The 24,398-nt window shown below is 33.7% G+C and overlaps 1 protein-coding gene across 13 annotated transcripts in view; it reads right to left on the minus strand.

Annotated features, from left to right (window-relative positions):
* The window catches only part of RAPGEF6 (Rap guanine nucleotide exchange factor 6), a 235,132-nt gene that overhangs the window by 77,594 nt on the left and 133,140 nt on the right, over positions 1 to 24,398 (minus strand). For all 13 annotated transcript variants that reach the window (XM_074290952.1, XM_074290954.1, XM_074290947.1 and 10 more), the window contains 8 exons: positions 17,217 to 17,397; positions 15,170 to 15,306; positions 11,957 to 12,115; positions 11,343 to 11,495; positions 8,866 to 9,030; positions 8,053 to 8,160; positions 2,130 to 2,330; positions 714 to 822 (listed from right to left, as the gene is read on the minus strand). In XM_074290952.1, the coding sequence (XP_074147053.1) occupies positions 714 to 822; positions 2,130 to 2,330; positions 8,053 to 8,160; positions 8,866 to 9,030; positions 11,343 to 11,495; positions 11,957 to 12,115; positions 15,170 to 15,306; positions 17,217 to 17,397 (1,213 nt within the window). The remainder of the gene's footprint in view (positions 1 to 713; positions 823 to 2,129; positions 2,331 to 8,052; positions 8,161 to 8,865; positions 9,031 to 11,342; positions 11,496 to 11,956; positions 12,116 to 15,169; positions 15,307 to 17,216; positions 17,398 to 24,398) is intronic.

A 24,398-nucleotide genomic window follows, 5' to 3' on the forward strand; every position in this document is an offset into this window, starting at 1 on the left:
CTTTTCTGTTAAATCAATCAACTGGTCTATGGCTCCCTATTTTCTAACTCTCATAGAAATAGCATGAAAAAACTTAATATTTTGCTGAAATCTCAGGAAAATACAGCAATATTCCTCTGACATAACAGTCCAGTAATTATCAAGAAATTAAATGAAGTAAACTCTTAATGATCATCATTTTCGTGTCTAAATGTTCAAAAAAAATCATACCTTAAAAAACAATTCAATCTAGAAATTTTGTGCAGACTAATCTCCTCCCTTTCCTGAAAATAAAGCTATTTGGCACAAATCCTATTGCATGCCTCTTATTCTTTACAACTGTTGCAAGATTACTCAGTAATCAATCATAGAGTGGTTCAGCATTTTCAAATGCACATTTCAGAATCTGAAGAAGTAGAGCATTTAAGGATGGTTGCTTGACTTTATGGAAGGCATATAACTAGGACTTTTCTTGGGATTCCCTTCTTATCCTGGGCTTTTGATTTTCTATTAATATTATTTTTTTCTAGGTATTTTGTAGCCTAAAGATTATTCTCCTTGTCAGAGAAGCCAGAAAGCACTGCCTTTTCACTGCTATTTAATACAAATGTTCTGTTTAAATCAAACAGAGGTTATGTCCTCTTTAAATTTTTTTCAAAGTAGCTTTTAAAAAAAATCCTCTTCTTCGCATTGAGAAATGTTTTCAAAATAGTTCTTTATGCAACAAAACTCACCAAAGATGTTGGTCTTTATAGTTAGAGAGAGATGAGTATTATTCTTTAATATTTCAAGAGCGTTCCCCAATGTAATGTTCTCAAAATTTTGTCCATTAACTTCCATTATCTTAAAGGAAAAACAATGTATTAGTAACCAAATGAAAACTATATTAATAAATGCTAACAACTAAGCATAATAAATTTGTTAGTGTATATTTCTGTTAATACACGAGAGCAAGGTAGTAGTGAAAAAAAGTGCTGAATATAGGAAGACTCAAATTCAAAAATAACCTCAGAAATGTACTAGCTGTAACAACTTGTCTGCCTCAGTTTACTCATCTTAAAATGAAGAAAATAATAGTACTTACATCTCAAGGGTGCTGGGAGGATAAAATCAATTAAATACCTACAAAATGCTTTAACAATCAATTAGATATAAAAGATATTATTAAATATTTTTTCTTTTCTTTTTTTGGCTGAGGCAATTGGGGTTAAGTGAATTGCCCAGGATCGCACAGCTAGGAAGCATTAAGTGTCTGAGGCCAGATCTCAACTCAGGGGCTCCTGACTTCAGGGCTGGTGCTCTATCCACTGTGCCACCTAGCTGCCCCATATTATTATATATTTTCAAAGAAATAACTAACATTTAAAAGAATTGTAATGGATTTATAAGTAATACTGACTTGGAATCCCATCTCAGATCCCTCAAAGCAAATGAGTCTGGGGAATATTTAACATCTCTCATCTTCCATTTCCTCATAAGTAAAAGGGAAATAAGAGTTCCTGTCACACAGGGTCATTATTAGGGTCAAAGGAAATAATGTGCATAGCTCTGAAAATCTTAGCATGATGTTATAAATGTTAACCATCATTGTTATTACTAAATATATATATATATATTTAATTTAGTTGTCTTACTCCAAAGGAGCAGTAGCAGAAGTTTTTTCAATCAACATTGGTCCTGTTATCAAAATATCCGCAAATGGGTCCCACAAGATTCCATCTTTTTCATGTGGCCACAAGGAAAACCACTAATTGTACTGCCACACTATTGAAACAGTTGGCTGAATATTCTTTTTTAAAACATAAAACTGTCATAGTTTTGAAATGATAAAAAAATTTTATTAACAAATTCTTTAATGGTAGGAGGAATGGGAGGAGGGAAAGAGAGAGAGAATGAAAGACAGGGAGGGAGGGAGGAAGAGAAAACGGAAGGTGAATGAAGAAACAGCAAGATAAAGGATGATAGCAAAAAAGATCAAACAATGTCAAGGATTATCTGAGTCAGAAGTACTCTTCATGTCGTTCTTTGCCACCATAACAAAATTTCTTTTAAGGTAAAAGAAAATTTCACAAACCACTTTGTTTATTATAGCTAAGAAAAATATATTATAAAGATTGTTACTGGCAGTATTATTTATAAATTTTTTTTACCTGGTCACCACGTTTAAGTCCAACTTCAGCAGCTTTGCTTCCTGGTTCTACTCCTTCCACAAAAATACCAAACCCCTCACTTCCTCCAGTAAGGCTGAAAAAAAGTGGTGATTCCCGGGAAGTCTTCTGAAAAATAATTTGCCTCCATTTAGCCTTGGCAGCACAAGCAATATTTAATAAACGGAGATGCCCCTTCATTTTCTGTAAATAAAAATAAAAAATTATGTACAGTTTCCCTTATAACAAGAAAAGACTACGTTGTTAAAAATACTTACAACCATAATCATTTATTAATAATCTCCCAGGTCACCATTTCAGATGAAGAGATGTCCCTTCTACTTGTCAAGGAAAAAAACCTTTCTTCCATGTACCCATGTTCCTATTCCTTTTCATCTTCTTTAAAAGAGGGCCAACCTTATTATAACTACTCTTTCATCTTTAATCTCTTTCTATCCACTAGCTGCCTCCTTGCTTCTTCAAAAACACTATCTCACTTAACCTAAAAAGAGAAAAATCCTTACTTGATCCATTCATCTCTGCTAACTCTCATTTTATACCTCTTCTCTCTTATAAAGTTAAAATTCTTTGAAGAGGTGGTCTAGAATCAAAAAGAAAAAAAAGGGGGGGAAATTTAATACAACTGATAATACACTGAGGAATGCTAGAGTTTCCCCACTAAGATTAGATTTTCCAAAGGTTATAATCCAAAGTGAAGCACAATGCTTGAAAATAGTAAAGAATTAACAAATGCGAGGGATCCTATGAAATAAAAGGCTTACAAATATCCTTAAGAATATGGGGAAAAAGTAACAAATAAAGGTGAGGCTCTCTGAATCTTGTGAGCAATAATATGATGAAGTAAACATTCTCTGATTCTTATCCCTCGAACCTCTCCAAAACAGAAATTATTCAGCAAAAAACAAAGCAACTTTAAATGCCAACGTGGTTCTGCAGCCAGTATCTGAAAAAGGTAACCCTCTCTCCCTCCAAAAAATAAAATTCCAGGAACATCAATGTTCACTCACCCTAAACTTGCTCATCATTACTCTCCTACTATATTAGCAGACCCTAGGAGATGACAACCTTATTTGCTCCAACATCCAGGTCTATCTCCCTCTTTCTAGTGATCCAGCTATAGGCTATGAAAAATCTATTTAATCTTCAACAGTCAGAATAGCAGTAGCCCATAAAGAAGAAAAGCTTACCCCAGACCATAATTCAGAAGCACTAATATTGCAATGTTCTAAATGTCTGGTGCCAAGAAAAACAGGCTCTGAACTACTAATATCAAACTAGAGACTAAAGGAAGTTAGGAGTATTAGGACATCCTGAGACGACACACTGCTTGTGGGGAACTGGGCAGCAATTCACCAAGCATAAGGAAAGAGCACAGCATAAGAGCTGGGGCCAGTTCTGACCATCAAGGTCACTTGGAGCAAAGACTTAGTCTGGTGACCCATGCATTGTCTAGCGTGTGAGGGGAAAAAAATGTTCTAAGATCCAGCCCCCAACAAAATCAAAATCTGAGAGGAGAGAGTCAAGAAGTGAATGATAAAAGGTAAAGAGTATTATAAGATTTCAGGACGAAGAAAACTCAGACTTCGAACATCAACAGATAAAAACATGAACAGAAAAAGAATAATGACAAAAAAATATATACTCTACATCTGGTAAAGCTTAAGGATCTAAAGGAAATAATATAGCAAAATAAAGGAAAATGATCCTACTCTTGAGACAAAGGAACCTATGAAATTTGAAGAAAACACAAAACCACAATATACTATTCCTGAGCGGTTTAAAGAGAAATGAGAATTATAAGAGCAGAATTTATGTCCTGCACAGCAGAAATAATGAGAACAGAAAAACATGAATTTGCACTAACAATCTGCACTTACTGAAGCAAAGAGAGAAAAGATTAGGAATGAAACATACAGAAATGAAAAGATAATCTAGAAGAGAAGTTAAAAATAACATTAGTTCACCATTTAAGCAAAACATACAAATCTCAAAAAAGACATATACAGGCTCTCAAGTCTCCCAAAAGAACATGACAGGACAAAGCTTCTGATCACAGAAAATGAAATGCCAATTGAAAGAACTCACATTTCGCCTTCAGGGTAATTAATTAATTAATTAATAAGGGAAGGCAGGAAGGCAGAAAAGCAGAAAGGCAGGAAGGCAGGGAGGGAAAGAGGAGGGAAGGAGGGAGAGAGAGAAAGAGGGAGGGAGAGAGCCACAAACTAAGGCTAAAACTCCAAGACACAGAGTGGTTTAAGTAGTAATTCAGTTCAGACACAAATTCTATACACCATCAAGAGAAAGACCTTCAAACACACACACACAAAAGGAGATTGAAATAATGTAAGAATATTCTGTACCTACCAGAAAAAAGGAGGAGGGGAAGGAATTAAGAGTATGGAAAAAACTCAAGAGAATAGTCCAGGTAACCCATTCTGAAAATCTGAGTTTAATCACATAGAGTAAACAGAATAAAAGATGGACATTCAACAACAAAGAAGCATTTGAAACATTTTTAGAAAGAAAACCATATCTGAAGAGATTATTTGCATATTAAACACCCCAAGTAAAAGAAATGTGGGTAGAAGGAATAAATATAAGACAAGACAAATACAAGACAAGAACAGTAAAAGCAACAGAATGACAAGAGAGACCAATAAAAGACTTCTTTCTAAATGTACACGAGGAGTCAGAGATAAAGGTAGAAGTCTGGGAGAAGTATCATTTAAGAGGTGGTCAAGGAGCATTAAGATACAGATCCTGGAGACAATTTGCCTAAAGATGAATGCTTCTTTTGTGTGTGTCTGTGTCTCTGTAAGAGGGGATATATAAAAGCTGGGGAGGGGAACAGGTGAATAGAGTAGAGTGAGTGATACTCTGAGTTCAAACAAAGGTTAGCAACGAGAGCAATCTGAGATAATTTTTCAAGGATAATGAGGAAGAAAAGAATTTAAAGTGAGGAAGAGGAAACGAGGCCTAATTTTGGAAATGGATAGGGATTCCACAGATGAATGCACTTGTGAATGAACAAAGATACCTGGTAGAAGGAGAGGAGGACTAGATGAGACCTAGGCAATTTGGTGCTAGAAAAAAATTTACTTGTCCTGGGAAGAAGGAGCTGGAACACCTTGGGGCAACTGTACCTTGGGAAAGAGGACAAAATAGACACAAGGATGAGCTTTCCAGGCAAATGTAGTGGGCTGCATAATCAGGATCCTGTTATGGGAGGGATCCTACCACAGAGCAGTATCCTCTTTGATATCTACAATAAATAACTGGTATTGTTCTGGAAATGATGCACAATGGAAAAGGGAAATCCATGAGTCAGGCCCTACAAAGCAATAAGAGAAAGTTATCTATAGGGAAGAACCTAGAATGGATACTTGGAAGCTTTAATAATATGAAGAATACAGATAAAAGAAAGAAAGTGTACAGATAATTATAGGAATCAAAAAATAAATATCTAATGAGAATTATTTTTTGGAAAGGAGTAACAAAAAAATGAAATTTAAAAGCTTATGGACTACTGAAGAGGAGGAAAGAAGGGGAAATGTCAAACAAGAAAAGGAGTTGAAGGTTGAGAGGAAGACAGCCAGTGGATAAATTTTTTTTAAAAATTTAAGTAATTGAAAGAACATAATAGTGTTTGCAGCAGAAGCAGGAACTTTACACTGAAAAGCTTCTACACAGAAAACATTAAGCCATCTGAGATAAGAAGAGAAGTGGCCAGGGATGGGTAGTTGGGATTTTTGTATCAAATTTGTCTGATGTATAAGCAAGTAATAAGCATATATGACTAACAGGCATTCTAATTATAGAATCATTTATTAAAATGATCAAATGATATAAACAAATAATTCTCAAAAGAACTGCAAAATATTCAGAACCACCATTTTACAAAAAGGTTCTAAATCACTAATAACAGATTATCAATTGAAAATGATCTTAAAGCTTCACCTCACTCTTTCCAAATTGACAAAAATGACAAAAAAATGGCAACAGTCAATGTTGGAGAGGTTGCAAAAATATAGGCACTAATACAGTATTGGTTCAGATATGAAATGGTACTCATTCTATGAAAAGCAATTTGAAATAATGCTAACAAAGTGACTAAAATGTCCTTACACTCTGAACTTCATAACCAAGTTTCTGGCCCAAAGAAGCCACTGATAAAAACAAAGTTTCTAGACACTCCACAATGTTCTTAAGCAGCACTTTTTGTGATAGCTAAACAAGTATGGCTAACCAAACTACTAACTTGAATGTAATGGGATATATAAGAAATGATGTATGAGGAATATAAAGAAGTAGGCAATGATTTTTATGAACTGATGCAAAGTGAAGAGCCAAGAAAACAATGTACACAGTAACTACAACAATGTAAATGGAAAGATCATTCACACACAGACACACACACCCCAAAAATAAATGTAATACCATTAAAAAGATCAAGTGGGACTCAAACGAAGAGCTATGCAAGGAAACCCCCAACCTCTACTCCTTGGTGGAAGTGAGAGGTCCATAGATATTAAACATTACTTCTATTTTTGAACTTTTTTTCAAGGTATCAATCAGTTGTGCTGATTTTTCCTCCTTTTTTCCTCTTCAAAAAAATACACTTTGTCATCTAGAATGGCTCTCTAGAAAGGGAAGAAGTGGAATACCTGGGATACTATGGTGATTAAAAGACAGAAAATATCCATTAATTTTTTTTTTAAATATTTAATGAATGAATGGAATGTTTTACAATGAAATGCTTTACTTAAGTGTTTATGGTTCAGAATAAAAAGTAATTTTATTTTTCAAATTGTAAGTGGAATAATGCCGATTGATACATATAAAATATTGGAATAAAATCACCTGGTGGTCTTCCACAGTCACAGATCATTAGTTTTAAAAAAAGAAATAAAAGAACAACAACAAAAAACACTTTGGGGTGATTTTTAAACAATCTAATACACTCTTTGCTTCTATGGAGGAAAACATTCATACCTTAATTCTCTATTATACTCCAATAGATACCTCCTCCCAGAGAAGGATTACAATTGAGAGACGATCAGAACTTTACACTCCATCTCAGACAGGATTCACAAAAGCACCTTCCTTCGTAACATCTCTGGGCCTTTCCTCTTATAAATAAAAACTTTCTCTTTACAAACTTCTATTTAGAGACAAGTTCAGGCCCTGCACTGAATAAATTAATTCTCCCTTGATTGCTCCAACATCCTCTCATCAAGCTTTACTCTAAATAACCTATTTTTAAGTTAAGTTTTATCATATAAACTAGATAACAACTTCTTTATGATTTAAGTCTGTGTTTTCCAGTATGACAGAATGGAAGGAGCACTACCATTTTAGAGGACATACATTACATTCTAGGCCCTGTTATTTATAAGTAACCTGGGTGATTTTGTAAAATGAAGGGATTAGACTATGTTTCCCCTTCATTCTTTATAATACTCTGTGCCAGGATAAACAGAAAGAGTATATGCTTGCTTACTGATGACAAAGGAGAAGGAAAGGAAGAAAGGGGGAAAAAATGGTTTCCAAAGAATTAACTGACTCAGAAAATTCACCAGCCTTTCAACTATGTGCCATAAACTTAATTTTTCATAAGCTACTTCTATCTCTGTTTAACTAAGAATAATTGTCAAAAATGTGAAAAACTTAGCACAATCTTTGTACTCCCTCACTTATTTTGATCCTAGAGGTATTCATGGGTAATCAAAAAGTGTTGAAATGTCACTAACTTGAAAATAAACTACACAGATGTAACAAAACTTGTTACAATAGTTGTGTGTGTGTGTGTGTGTGTGCGCGCGCGCTATCTGAACAAAACTAACTGAACTGTCACTTTTTCCCAAAGAAAACACAGATTAGAAAATAAAAATTTATTAAGTCTTACTGTATCTTCTAGATTTTTTTCGAATTCTTCTAGAAATCCAGTCATAGCAGGATCTCCTTCAAAATCATTGAAATGATTGTTTACCCATAAAAGCACTACTCGTGTGACCTGAAGAAAAAAGGGACAAATCAGGATATATAATTAGGATAAAATTCTCAATGAATTTTTATTAAGTGATTATAGCAGATTCTAGCTGACCAAAATAAGCAAAAATTGAATTATTTTAAATCCCCATTGCAACAAGGTACTCTGAGACTATTTAAGTTCTTATTGAAATTATTTTCAAGTAATTTTAAAACTCTCATATTCAGAAATATTTTAAATACTCTTTGGGCAATTGTTTGAAGGGATTGTTTGGGGGGTTTTTCTTTGGCTTTAGAAAATTTTCTTCATAAAGCTCTTGGAAAAGGATTCAATTGTTGGTTTCAGTTTAAGTGTTTTTTTCTCAGAGTTCATTTTGCCATTGGGGGAAAAAAAAACTGTATTAGGACCTTCAGAACTCTTTCTTTAAAGTTGAGGTTACTACAATCTTTAGCCATCATGAAACCTTATATATATAACCTAATATTCTTATGCTATAGTCTCGAAGTTTTAAAGATGGTCTCCACAATAGTAATATTATTTCAACTCAAAACTAAATGATCACACACGTTTTCATTCAGCAATTTCTACAAACTACCAATACCATAAAAATTAACTATAAAGATTATTTCATTCAGACCAACAACTAATTGTACATTAGTTTATGTCATAAATATATTAAGAATGAAATTCTGAAAAATTGACATTAAATTTTCTTATTCTAAAACCAACCTTATCTCTTAAACTGCCAAGTTTGAACCATTCTAATAGCTTATTTCCAACTTCTAAGGGGCTTTCAAGAAATGTCCTATATGTCAGCAGAAAATCTTCTACATAAGTTGGGTCCACAACTGAATGTTCTTCTATTAAATGCATGATGAGTCGTTCAGGTGTTGCCTAAAAATCCAAAGATAAAGATGATATAAGCAAGTTGGTTTCACATAGAAATCATATACGAGACATAGGAATTTGTTCCATGACATCAAATAAGACATCTTTTGTAGCTTGAGGGTATAATATCAAAAATTCTTAAATATGAACTTAAAATGTGTAAAGAAAAAATTTCCAAATACTTAAAGTAGTTAAGTTACATGGTACTCAGAAAGAACTCCAATATAAACAAAGTTCTTAATTATGTACAGATCTATATTCCTCTCCCATCTAAGTATAGTGTTCTAAAGCTATCAGAAGTTCTAAAATCAACAGGTCAGGATAATGTTTCATGCTCTACAAATCTGGTTTTTCAGTTTTCTCTTTTCTTCCACACTTCCAAATTTAAAGATTCTCTAAATGCCCTAAATATTTGCATAATAAAAATCTCATAGTGCTAAAAAGTAGGGGCTATGTTATTTTAGGAAGACATGGAGGGGGAAAGAGAAGGAAACAGTATTTGTAAATCAGTCCTTTATTAGGAAGGTGTTTTTGTTTAGGACTACCCATATTTAGGAAGCTTCCAATAGACAAAAGAAAAAGAAAGAGCTAATTTAAGGCTAGAAAAGGGAGGAAGAGGGCTAAATTGTTCTCCAATTGAGTATATATCACTCCCAAGTCACTCTAGAAAATGAAGTTAAAATGATTAAGTTAGCTTTAGGGATTGTCAGTTGTAAGGGACCCATATCTCACCCCAAAATATCTCCCTATTACCAAATAGTTTGAAATGCCTTTTTATGCTTTACTACTTCTAAACTTAACATTTGACCCCAAATCCCTACAATACTCAGTACCATTCCAGGCTGTGATAGCCCTGCTCTGGCTACACCCTACCACCTTTTCTCAATTTTGACCTTGTTCACCAAATTAGTTCAACTCTACACTATCCTCTATTACTGAAAAATTCCTTCTTCCCTTATCTTCTTATTATACTTTGCCAAATCTTAAGCACTGATTGAGTTTCTATATAATTATTCATGCATCCTGAATGAAATTAGAAGAAATCATAAAATCATGCCGACTGGATCCACTGATCTCATAGCAAAGTAATTCTACTATTTTCTACTTGATTTTCTAGCCACAAGCATAGCAGCTATTCCAAAGTGTTCTTTCTCCACAAGCACTCACAAAAGCACTTTCCCCACTCACTTTACTGAAGATCTCATTTCATTATTCTTCATTAAAAAAAAAAAAAAAAGAATTTTTAAATCTAGATTTCCTTTTTTTCCCCCTTTTCCTTATCTAACATCCCTCTAGTATTGATCATCAGTATTTCCTTCACTCCACTCTCTCATGATGAGGTGGCCCTTCTGTATGAACCAGCCATTTACCTCTTGATCCCACCTATGCACACCTTCTCCAGAAGACTGTTTACATTGTCTTCTTTTTCTGTGATCTTTAATCTCTCCCTATCTACTTACTAGACCTTTCCTTACTGCCTACAAACAAAGCTAAATCCAACTCTCCATTCTTAAAGAAAACTCACCTTAATTTCTCCTTTACCATTTAACTACTCTGTATTTATCTACACTGACTCCACAACTTTGCTCATGGTGAACTGTCTACTTAATGCTAAGGCCAGATTAATAAAAATTGTGAAAAGAGATTATTTCTGCAAAAGCTGAAAGAAGTACAAAAGTAAATAGCATTCTTTCCCATCATTTCCCATAGTTATTCTGTTTTGCATTTTAATATGGCTTAATTTCTATAAAGTATCTACATTATTCTAATAATTCATCAAATAAGATATTAAAATCATTGTTAATAATTAACTAATTAGTAATGAATTAATGGTTTAATCAATGTATTTTATTACTAATTTGAGGAAGCAAAATACTGAAATTTTATTATTTAACTTAAATGCTAAATAGCAATAACATGGCAATATTTTACTATTAAAAATGCAAAATTTTAACCTACTTACCAGAAATCTTTTAATACAAAATGCTTTTACAGAATCCTATTCTATTATCCAATTCTTCTTTAATACTTTAACCTTATGTAAAGAGCAGTTAAGAAATTTAATATAATATTGTTTTTCTTTAATGTGATCAGGAAGAGTAATTTTAACATACAACAGAAAGGAGTCCAGGAATGGAAATAAGAAAAATGGGGCTATCTGTGTAGCTTTAGAAATCATTTTTCTTATCTGACCATATCTATTAAAGGCATCAGCCCTATCAATTAGGTTTCTTCATCTTTCATATATGAGAATTAAACTAGGCATTATTCATGACTCTTAAATCTTTTGATATAAAACAAAACACCAAAAAACCTACCTTGATAACAATATGCCCTTTTCGAGTTCCACTACGATCCAGCTCTCTATGTTCTTGCACCATAACAATTTCTCCTTCTTCTTCAACTTTATGGGTATTTTTTTCTACATGATTCAAGATTCTCCAATAGTCCTCCTGGGCTATACATACAAACTATCCAAGAATAACATGGGGACATTTAATAAACTCTTTGTATATAAACATATCACCATCTACCAAGTATGACAATTAAAAAAAAAAAAAAAAAAACCTAAAGTTCAAATGCAACTAACAATCCCAATATAAAAAGTCCAATGAATTTAGAAAGTCATCCAAAAACCATCTAATGCCTGATAAATACAGGTTGGGAGCAGTTCCAAATCAAGCCAGTTAAGTAATAAATTCTTATTTCCTTATTTGGAAACAGGATAATCCAACTAAACACATCAATAGAAACATTCCAAATCAATCTTTGTATACTTTAGTTTTCCTTTCACAAGTGACAGCTTCTTCATAATTTCTCAAATAAAGTTTGCTTTTTGTTTGTTTTGCTTTTAGCAATTTGGGGAACAAGAAACTGTCCAATTACTTCTAATCACAATAATCCCAACCCATGTATATTTAGATATGCTTACCTGACAGTCATCTACTTTAGTTCTGACAACTCCATTCATGTACTGCTTATCCAGAGTAGGAATAATTCCAAAGCTGTTCCCCATACACAGACTTTCACTTTTTCCATCTGGATAACTGATTTCTACAGTTCCGTTTAAAATGACATACCATGAGTCAAGCTATAGAAGAAAAACAAAAAAAAAATACTTTTAAATAACATATAATAATGATATTACTTTACCAACATATTCTTCCTTATGCAGATACTTCTTTGTCTACTCCACTCCCTTCCACCAATAAATGAAAAATACTACTTTCAAATAATTACCCAAGAATGATAGTTTTTTTCAAAAAGACTTGTAGGAAAAAGTAGTCTTTATGTTGAATTTCAGGTGATAAATAATAATATAAAATACATGTTTGCTTTCCCACCCCCAAAAGTTTCTGCAAGAAAAAACTTACGTTTTAGTGATATTTGTAGAGTATTTATCTAAAAGACAAAACCACTCATGTAAGAGTGAAGTCTGAGGATCTTAACTTAGTGACTTCATTCAAATATTTTTTGCTTATCCATAGTAGGAATAATTCTAACACTTAGAAACTATTTCCACTTGAATAACTGTTTTCAATTAAGAGTTTGCTCTTCAGGAAACTCAGCCTTTTCCTTTAGGACTAACTTTAAAATAGTCTAATGAAAGCTGCATTAGACACAGAGGTCTAGATTTTACTTCTAGTTCTATGTGCTTGTGTCAATCTGGTCAGACAAAACTTTTCCCATAGTGAGAAAGGAACAAATATAAAAAGAAATAGCCAAAGTGATGGGTGAATATAGCTAGTTACAAAGATATATGTTCAGCTGTATCTATTTATCATGAAGTCATTCAAAAAAGGATGGGAAGAGGAGTGGTGATGAGTTTCACAATTTATCAGCATTCTTGCAAAGGGCAAAAGCATATTTTCTTAATTTTTAATTATCAAAGTGCAGACAGTGATATTTACGGGCTACTCAGATCAATACACAATCTAGACTGGGTTGGCTATTTCCTAAATAGAAGATTCTGAATAAATATGTCACAAGTGGGCTGTATTTGACCTATGTGTGCATGATTTAGGTAAAATTTGTATTCAAAATCTTTTTCCTCCACTTACTACCTCTGTGACCCTTAAGCAAATCACTTTAAGTCTGACCATCAATAGCACCACCAAAAGAAAAAGATAACATCAATAGCATCAACCTCAAAGAGTTGTTGTGAGGCTCAAGGGTTTTCACAAACCAGTTCAAATCTATCTTTCCAAGCTTATTAATAAACTCTTTGTTCTGAACAAACTTGCTTGCATGATGTTCCCCAGATATGATGTTCCACCTCCTTTCTTCTTGTTATTGTTATTATATTGTTATTATAGGCTAAATTCCAAACTTAGAGTATTTATTTTCTTCCCCTCTGAAGATATGACATTTACCTCCTTTCAAGACCTAGTTCAAGTGATGCATCTTTCAAAAGCCTTTTATAATTCTCCTAGCTAATTTTCCCTCCAAAAATCAATTTGTGAACACACTGAATAGCCACAAAAATATAAGTTCCTTGAGAGCAAGGACTCTGGACTTTGCATTCATCTTTCTAATGAGACTGTCATATGGAAATGCTTGTTATTGTTTAGTTGATTCTGCAGGATAAAAATAGGGCCTAATCTATGATTTCATTTGTAGAATGAACTTCCAGTTATGGAAATTCCCTCTATTTACATATGCTGGCACCTTCTCTATAACCTTAAGTTCTCTTAAAAGAATTTACTAAAACATTTAAATAACTTGCCACTAGTCAGTATGTGTCAGATATGGGACTTCAAAGCTTCAAAGTCAACTCTCTAGCCACTACACCAAACTACTTCTCAAAATTAATGGCAATAAATATGAAGTGACTACTATTCAGAGGACTGGGTAAGTCAAACTTATTCAAGAAGATTAATTAAAAGAGATGATCACAATAAGAATAACAGGACAAGAATTACTCATAGAAATTGATTTTTTAAAAAACCATCAATGTACTTCTATTCATTTAGCCATATTAATTATATGGCTTTTAATTATATATGCTAGGTTTGGCCTATCATTCCAGACTGTCAGGAACTTTCTGCATAATAATTTTGTAATTCAACCTATTATCTATTCATCTCAACTTCATGTGATCCATCAATGCCTTCAATCAAAAACTTAAATATTCATTAAATATCTATTATGATCTAGGCACCAGATTTCAAGTCTCTATCTTCAAGGAGTTTATATTCTACTGAAAGAAAGATAATGTGCACATAGCACAGTAGACAGGTCTAGGAGTCAAGAAGACAAGAGTTCAAATTCACCCTCAGAAACTTAACTAGCTGTATGCAACCCTAAGCAAGTTGCTTAACTCCAACTGCCTCACACATGCAAAAAAAGACAACATGGACAAAGAAAAACAAATATAAAATATATAAAACAAAATTTGAGGTGGGCCAGGGGGTATATTATGCACAATAATAGGGGAGAGATCAGAAAGAATTTTCACAAAAGAAGTAGCACTTGAATGAAGTCTTGAAGGAACTTAAGAAGGGAGAGTAACCTGTGCAAAATATACAACATATAGTATACAGTTTGGTTGGAAATCTCACCAAAAAATATTAAAAAGGATAAAGTTGAGATAGTTTTTAGCTATAGTTTTCTTACCATAGTCTTGCCCCTATCCAAGCTATCCTCTCTATCACAGTCCAAGTAATGGTAGTAGCCAAGTAGGCTGCAGTTAGAAGGAACTTTATGCATCATCCACTTCGATCTCTTCATAGATATGGAAACTGAGGTCCAAAGAAATTAATTTGTCTAAGCTCAACTAACAAGTCCATTTGAAACTAAGGTCCCTAATTCCAAATATAATTCTTTTTCCATAGAATCATGCTTTAATAATGATCCTATTCAGGTTAAGACTAAAACAGTAACCTTGGGGCCCAAAGACAGAACTAAAACAAAATTCAATAGAAAAGATGAAAAACCTCTTCGGTATAGCAACTAAAATGCTCAAAACCCAACTGATATTTTCAAAATGTACAAAAATTTAAAACTATAAAACAAAAATAATTACAAATACTAATATATTTCAACTTTGTAAAAATTTTCAAAACTTTCTGGATAGGTTTCAGCTAAAGTTATCTTTTAAGTCATTTCATTAAGATATAACAAACATTTATTTATTACAACTTACTTCTTGACCATCTGCAAGAATGATAGCTCCAGCCTGGTCTACCACTTCAAAGATCATAACTGAGCAAAGTTCTCTTCTTACAGACATAGTCATATTTGCAAAGGCAGGGAGCTGATGCATAATTTCCAGTAATTGTTCTATATGGAAAAATGACATATTAATATGACAACAATAAGGGTATACAACTTAAAAATAGTTAATTGCACATTAAAGACTAGCTTAAAATTCTTGGTCAACTCATTTTTTGTGCTAAAAGGGGAATCTAAGAGAATAAGTATTTTTAAGTGATATGATCAAAAAATTCCTTTCTATTTCACACTAAAAAATTATTCAGTACTTAGATATGAGGTATATAAGATGTTCTGTGAATTCACAACCCTTAAAAAGCAAAATAATGACACCATCTGAACTCTGGAGCTGTCCAAACCTGGGAGTCGGCTGAACTCTTCCTTTATCTACTAGAGATTGCATTCTGCCTCTGAATCTGATACAAAGCACTTCCCTCCCAAGGAAAAGTTAGCGTCTCTCTAAGATTACTGATTCATACTTCTCTCTGCTTTTAGAACTTATCTATGCTAGCTCTTAATGCCTTATCAAGTTTGAAGATCTGGTCTAAACATTAATAAAAAAAAGCTGATGGATTTATATGATACTAGAAGTACTAATACTAACTGTTGACTAAGAAAAAACTGTTGATTAAAACAAAAATTGCTATGAATTTGATAACATTTTTAAATGTCTATTTTAGTAATCGCAACAGCAGACACAGAAGTGTATATATGTGTATACACACAATACATGTATATCTAAAAACAGTAATAAGTAATGGTGGGAAAAGACATAGATATGTTTATGTGCATATACTCACATACATATGTACATTTGAAAATAGTATTAACTAAATGTGGGAGATAGATTATTCAGTCTACAGAAAAGTATTTATGATCCCGAGTCATTTAATGAAAAAACTCTTTCTAACAATTTAAGTGCCTAAAAGGGAGGTCAACAGATTGGGAACCACTAGACTAAAGGATTATATTTTTGTAAAAATGACCTAAACTGAGTAAGAAACCACACATGTAACATGTGATACACTATCTGCTCCAATCAACTCTATGCCAATTTACTTGAGATAAATGAGAACTGACTATACTTCAGTCTGTTCTATGGCTAAATAACACAAAGTCATTTTTTAAACTTCCTTCAGAGAAGCAAATGTTGAAGTGAGTTTTGGACCTGGAGTCAGAAATATTTAAATATGGATGGGGAAAAAATCCCGACGTTGAAATATTAGCCTTAACATATGCTAGCCATGTGAGCATTAACAATTCTTTTCACTTCAAGCTTTTTTCTTCATCTGTAAAATGAAAGTTATAATAATATCCACAATACAGGCATTGTACTAAAGAAAAAGTTGTGAGACTCAAGTGGGGGGAAAAATATGTAATGTGCTTTGCAAACCTTAAAAGTGCTATATAAATGTTAACTATAAGTATTTCTTCAAGTTTTTCTTGGATAATAAATATGGTCTAAGTCTAGTTAAGTTTTAAGGGTTTTGCTACAATTTAACAATGTATACTATAAAAAAGCCTTCTGTGAAGCACTAAAGAATACACACATCACAATCACTATTAGTTGCAACCTATCTTCTAATACAAAGGTCTGCAATATGTGTCTGGCTTTAAGACCCAAACTGTGATAATTTTTAACTGATTCATATCAATATGATGATATTTACGTAATATATTTAGACATTTAAATGAGATAATTTTCCTTAGTGTAACTATGGCATATTATGATACTTCTTAGAAAGTAAGATTGTTCATCTTTGTGTAATCAATATACAATATAATGTATAAGGGGGGGAAATTAGACACTACTTTAAACAGTACTACTTTAGACACTACTTTAGACAGTACTACGTTAAAAACTTAATGACTACTTAAAAACATTAAAGAAAGAAAAGAGTTCTAAACAATCTTAAAACTTTAAGATGACTTTTTTCAAGCTAAATTTTAAGTACTAATTAGCATATTATTTATCCTACCAATGTCATCATCTGTTTTATCTGCAGGTTCCTTTTCAAGACATTCTCGAACAAGGTCTCTTCCTAGTAATGGATCAGCTGTTCGATCAATATCTTCATCTTCCTCTTCTTCATCCTCAGAATCAACAGGTGCTTCGGGGAGACCTGTCAAATCCACATCTCCTATCTCACTTTCTGTAGCCTACAAAAAGAAACCATTATGAGATTAACTATTTCATTCACAACAATTTTCAACAAAATAGAATAAGTCAACTTAAATTGTGATGACAAAAATAAGGTATTTTCTGGTTTTTGCCATTTTATTTTTTACAACTGCATGTAAAAACAATTTTTAATATTCAATTTTTATAAAATTTTGAGATACAAATTTTCTGCCTCCTCTTCAATCCTCTCTCCAAAATAGTAAGCAATTTGATAAAAGTCATATATGTACAATCATATAAAACATATTTCCATATCACTTATGTTATAAAAGAAAAAACAATTGCAAAACAATTACAGTTTGCAAAAGGAACACACACACACACACACACACACACACACACACACATATATATACATACACATTCACATATATACACAGAGAGAAAACAATATGCTTAAATCTGCATTCAGATTCCTACCAGTTGTTTCTCTGGATGTGGATAGTAAAAAATAAGCTATTTTCTAATTAGATGCTCCTCTAAGCAAAAAATTTTAAATCTGGTGTGTGATGAAAGGGACCTCTAATACAAGTGGGAAAAAACCTTTTTATGAACAGTTATAATTCTCTATAAATAAACATCTTAGTTCATTAAAACTCTTAAATGGCCAGTAGTAATATAAGGAGGATAAACTAAATGAAAATCCTAATATATTTTGTGTTCAAATTTAACATGAACTTTTTCTATATATATGTATACATAAACAAATATACAACTCACTAACCAAAGTTTTGTTCATCTTTTTAGAAAGATTTACTCTTGACTTTTCTATAAAACTTCAGATAAAAATAATAGTGTCATATATGTCTACCACCACACAAGAGAATGAGACATACCTCTTTCTCTCTGGTTTTCCATAATATTAACTTTTGTGCAATCTGAAGGAAGGACCATAGGGGAAAGAAAAAGTAAAACAAACAAAATTCATAGATTTCATTCAGTAATCTCTGAAGACACACAATAGGAAACAAATCTAAATGTGGACGAGGCCAATTAGTTGGTATGTACCTGTTCTTACAACTAGAAAATTATTTCTATTTGTACTCCCTGCAGGATTGCAGAAATTAAAACTGTCCACCTTGAGTTCTTCCATTTTAATATCATATTGATGAGGTCCTGGGTAAAGTGGGGTTGGTATAGAAAAGCCTTAAGTACTGATAAGATCATAATACTCTCTGAGGCAAGTAGGGAAGGCACTGATGGGGATCAGCTTAGCCTTACAGTCCCATCCCCTGTGAAGCAATCCCACCTTACTGTACCCAATAGGAAGCTACCCCAGTTAAATTTCCCCTATAAAAATCTACCCATGGCCTGTGCCAACTTTTTATGAATCCCTCTTGGAGTTAGCCCACTATGGCCTTCTGCCTGCTAGTGTCTTTCTTCTCATCTTCCCTTTCCCCCATGCCTCATGGTGACCCTCATCATCATTTGGTCTTCAAAACCCACAGCCTTCTCATCAAAATGCAAGGGGTTCCCTTGTTAGAAACCTGTAAGACATCTCTCACAGTAGGACAAAGAAAATGCACACCCTAACATATTCTTTCTCTTTTTGTCCTCCTCTTCAGCTAAGGCATAGTGTAACCGAGAACCCACCAATATCTCAAGAGTATACTCGTTATCATTTTGCTCACTGGGTGGCCAGGGATGGACCTGAAGTAGGAGGATGCCCAGAAATAAGTTATGTCCTATTTCCAGGACACTGTCTATAAATGCTTACCCTACTTCTCTCCAAGGAAGCTGGGTGAGTGGGTGAGGCAACTTGAGTGTAGATTTTTATTTTCTAGGGGTATCTGCAAACAGGAATGATAAAATCTGGCTATTTATGCACACTTTCTGTGTTGTGTCCCTCTCTGTCCTTTCTGAGTCTCTTTGACAGTCTGCTTTCTGTTTATTGGTATTTTCTTAAAAGTTGAGTTTTCAAGAGCCTCCAGACTACCAGCCTAAAAAGGGTGACACGCTCTCCTACATTAGCTTCTCTCCCTTAAAGAGGCTGGTGAAATTGGTACTGGCCGAGCCTTAACCTGAGCTTGTAAGACAGAATTCCATGTCAGCCTCTCTGATGAAGGTAGGCTCCCCACTCCTATAAGATCTTGGTGTCAGTATCCATTTCTCTCTAGATTAGGACTCCCTGTGTCCCCGACCCACAGGGTCCTAAAATCCTCCCCACAGAACTCTGCCTAGGTAGAAGAGAGTAGTTTTTTCCCCCCAGTTCTCCCTACCTGGGAGATCTGAGCAGTTTTCCCCACCCCTCTCTTAATAGGAGACTGCCTCCACACAGCTTGGGGAGGTCCAGGAAGCTCATTATCACGTTCATATCTTCTCTAATTAGATGAAATACAATTAAGATATTATGTTGACTTCTTAATTATACACTGTACTATTGTAAAAACAGGGTGAGTTATATTTTAAAATTCTGTCAGCTCTGCTGAACATGAGCTATAAGTTTTGTGAAGTTTTGCCCAAAATTATTTAATTATGTTCTGAAGTTTAAATCCTCTTGTTAAAATTTAAGTGAAATTTAAATGAAAATTTAAGTACTATTTAAGTGAAATTTCCTCACTCTTAAATTGCTCCCATTATTTAAAGGGACAGCCTCACATCTCAAGTCTGGTGGTATATCTGAGAGCAAAATCATTTGTGTAATGTTGAACATCTTCTTGGATTAAGATGCTATATCAAGAGCTCTACTGCTTGAAATGCAAGGAACTTCTTAGAGAAATTTGTTAAATATTTTCATTTTTGGTTAACTGCAAGTTCTCTGAAAAGTTATTTCAAAATGCATTACTTCTACCATGGTTTCCATCTGTCTGCAGCAGATTATCCTACTTTTTTGAGCATATCCAATTAATCCAATCAAATACCTACAGCAATATTTTAACCTGATGGTTCTTTCTATAATTATTTTCTTCTTTTTTCTGTTCCCCATGAAGAATATGTGAAGAGAAAGCATGGCATGAGAATGCTTGACTCTTTATCAGTCATGAGATAGTATAGGCCATTATGCATGCATAATGATTTGCAAACTCTTTTTTTAGAGCTGAAGCTTCTGATGTGGGACTTGGTTATTTGAGAGAAAATTTCTTAAGATTATAAGTAATATAATTTATTTTGAGTTTGGATTCAAGTGTGGATGAAAAGACCATTGAATTAATAAACCTATTAGAGAAATGCCACAAAACTTCTCAGAAAGTGTAGGTGGAGGCTTGTTTGCCTCTGGTTAAGGAGGAGGTTTTTTGTTTTTGGTTTTTTGTGTGTGTTTTGTTTTGTTTTTGGAAGAGGGGCTTCAAAACATTTATGCAACAAAATATTTACTAAATTCTAATATAGTGGTTATAATGTCCGAGCTAGCTTTCCGGAGGGCCTTCGGACCAGACTTGATCTCAGCAGAATAATAACCACAAAGAATAGTCAGGAATAAAGTCCAAAGTCTTTATTATCTGCTTTACAGTCTTATTATCTGCTTCACCTGGGGCCAGGGTAGCTTTCTGGGGGACCTTCAGATGGGCCTTGATTGTAGTGGAGAAGTGAAGGAGACAGGACAGGCATCACGAGGGTCTTTATTTTCGAGACTGAGCTCCTGTCTCCAGTCCTCTATCTTCTCTGTCTTTCCTGGAGTCTGTCTTCCCTCACAGATCTCTTAGCTCTTACACACTCAAGTACATCATCATAGGTGTCAACACAAGTACATCATCATAGGTTTCAACTTGTAGAACTATACTAAGTACTAAGTACATGTCAACTAGAAAATCATTATCTCGATTCCACTGAGTTAACACCTTGTTAGATTACTTGTTGTAAGTACACTTTGGCCCACTTTGGAATTTTATTTTTTTTTTCATCTTTTTGCCAGTAAGAAGGATTTAAGAAGGAGTTTTAAAGAATGATTTTTGAGTTTCCTTAAGGTCATATCCTTACAACTTGATTTCCTGATTGTAATCCTTTCTACAAAAATGCTCCCCACCTATTCTGAAGTCTGTAATGGGGTGGGATCAGTATGACTTGTGTTGTCATCATTTGTGATTGATGCCTGAAGTCAAACAGGGCTAAGAATGCTTCATCCTGATAAGATTCAGAATCAAATGATGGAGTTAATGTAATATCCTACTTCAAAATACAAGGTACCAGGCACATGTGACAATTTCACAAGGATTTTCTCCTTGCCAAAAAGTATGAGAAGAGGTTATGGATAAAATGAAGAGGAAAAAGAGACACCAAGAGTATTAAACACAAAATATATTTGGGGGAGCATATAGTTAGCAAAAAAAAAAAAGTGGTTTTTAACAATTAACAAGGGAAAGACAAGTTCCCTAATGGAACTCACAATTAACTAGTAGAAAGGGAATATACCAGGAGGTCAGAGTAAGCCACAGACTGGCAGGCTAAACTTAAAAGGGATTTAGCACCCTAAAAGATTTAGCTATAACAAGGAGAAAGCCATCTTAGGACATGAGAGAAGAATGGGATAAGGAGAAAAACACTATGAGTCAGGGGGGAGGGAATGAGAAGAAAGACAGCAGATCATACGGCAAGACTAATGCCAATAAGAATTCAACAAAGATGGTCTCTGACATCATAACTTGGCTTTCTGATGGGATATAATAAGGTAGGGTTACCCAAGACTTCCACAGGGAATGGGACTGTAAGGCTGAGCTGATCCCTATCAATATTCTTCCCTGATTGCGTCAGGGAATATTATAACCCTATCAGTATTTCAGGCTTTCTCTGCCAATACCACCTAATTAGTTACCCAGGAAATCATCATTATGATATTTGTGAGAAGTTGCTAAGAAAAAATATTCAATAGATCTATCTGCAGGAAATGAGAATTGACTTGCACAAACATCTGTGATATCAAAAGTATATTTGTAGCCAATATTACTATAAATTGGAATTTGCTTTGAAGTTGAAGAATGACTTTTTTTTTAAATGTTGACTTCCTATGAACTTATTTTATTAACCAAAGATGGGATTCTGAAGGAATTGTTAAAACTTACCTTTGTAAATTCTAATTTGTAGAACGAAATGGTTTTAAAATAGAAACAGGGATGAGGAGAGAGAAATACCATACTTTGATCTAAGATAATTGAATTAATTTTTTCCTCAAAGATAACAAATGAAATGAGAGCCAAGATATATTGATTTCTGCAACTTTATTTAAACATACATATGTATGTGTACAAAAAATGTTATATATAAAACATATTTGGTTATTTTTACTAGAATTAAATGACAATGTTTAAATCATTGGCTAATTTTTTTTAAATGTGAAAGATATCACTGGAAAAAGATAATTTTATATTTTAAAATAATAAAATATGTTATTTATACAGTGAAATAGAGTAACAGGAAAAATTTCAGGTTGAATTCAGGGAAAACAGTATCAGTAAATAACAAGCATTTAAGTGTATGGTATGTGCCAGTTGCTGTACTAAATTTGGGGATACAAAGAAAAGTAGAAATCAGTTTCTGCCCTCAAAGACCATACATTCTAATAAATAATTGTTCTGGGAAATCATAGCTTTCAGAACTTCAAGCCTGGATTGGGTAAAGGCCAATACTAGCATAGAAGAGTTTGTCTCTAGAATGTTGGTCTGTTTGGAGAGATGGACAAAGATGAAATCCAATGACTGGTTCCCTACAAAAGACACTGTGAGATACACCAATATTCAAGGTGAAATGTGAAGAGTGGTGAGGCAAAGTAAAGGATTTAACAAACATAGTTAATGCTCTGTCCAAGTTCAAGCTGTTTTCAAGAATTTAGGTCCATTTTATCCTGAAGATGACCCAGTTTGCACCTTATTTCCTATTCTCTCTGCCTCCCTGTAAAATCCTATCAACATACAAAGAGTCCATGGACTGCAAGGACCAACTTTCCATAGATAAGAACACTAAGAGGTCTCAAGGCCATGGTTTAACACAAAAGTTCTGAGAAAAAAATCTCCAAATTTGGAATGTGAACATTGAATATTTTGTTTTTTCATATTCTCTCCTGGAACCCAGTGATGTCAAGCTACCAGGTAAGAAAGGTGATAACTGAACTTCAATATAAAGTGGAAAGAGGTTTCTCTAAGCCCAATACAGAAGTTCCATAACAACATCAAGAACCAGAAGACAACCTAGGACAAGGCATAAATGGGCCTTCCTTGGGCCCCCTAATTTCTATTCACCTTGAATCCAACAGTAGAAAATGCATAGTATTTTCAGGGACACAAAAACAACCCAGAATGAGATTTCATATATAAAAGACTGCTTAATCAGACTCCATTTTTGAACAACACTACTAGAAATCCCACAGAGCAGAATTTAGGATTCACATCACTACTGAACAACAACAACAACAACAAAAACCCATTGTAAGACTTTACAAAATTATTTCAGTACATCAGAGTTCAAAATTCCTTTATAAACTTTGGGGACAAAATGGTTCTTTCTATTAGTCCTGCATCTTCCAGCAGTCTATTTAGTGTACTTGCTCTCCAATCCTTAAAATAAAATAACAACAGCTGGGAGACAACATGGCATGGGGATAGAGTATAATCTTCACAACTAGATCCAAGTCTCTCTTCTGACATACCATCCCCAAGTGATCTAAGGAGGTCACTTAGTTTCAAGGGCTCTAGAGAGACAGCTCTTGGAGTTTCATCTCAGATTCTATTTATGAAATCATCCTTCCATCCTTAGCCTAACCCAAAAGGCTAATTTCTAACTCACAAGTATTTCTACTAAACTTATTGATTGTCCTAAACCACAGATCTGATAATGTCACTTTTCCTCTGCTTGCCCATCCTCACCCCCATCAATAAATTCTAGTTTTTCTTTATCACTAGAATCAAATATAAAATACTTCATAACCTGGATCCTTCTTATTCTTACAATTTACTTCTCTCCACACATTCTTACGGTCCAGTTGCTGGCGTTCTTCCTGTTTCTCACACAAAATGTTCATCTTCTGCCTCCATTTAATTTTACTATCTATAGT

This window comes from Sminthopsis crassicaudata, chromosome 2, assembly GCF_048593235.1.
Source record: "Sminthopsis crassicaudata isolate SCR6 chromosome 2, ASM4859323v1, whole genome shotgun sequence".
Lineage (NCBI taxonomy): Eukaryota > Metazoa > Chordata > Mammalia > Dasyuromorphia > Dasyuridae > Sminthopsis > Sminthopsis crassicaudata.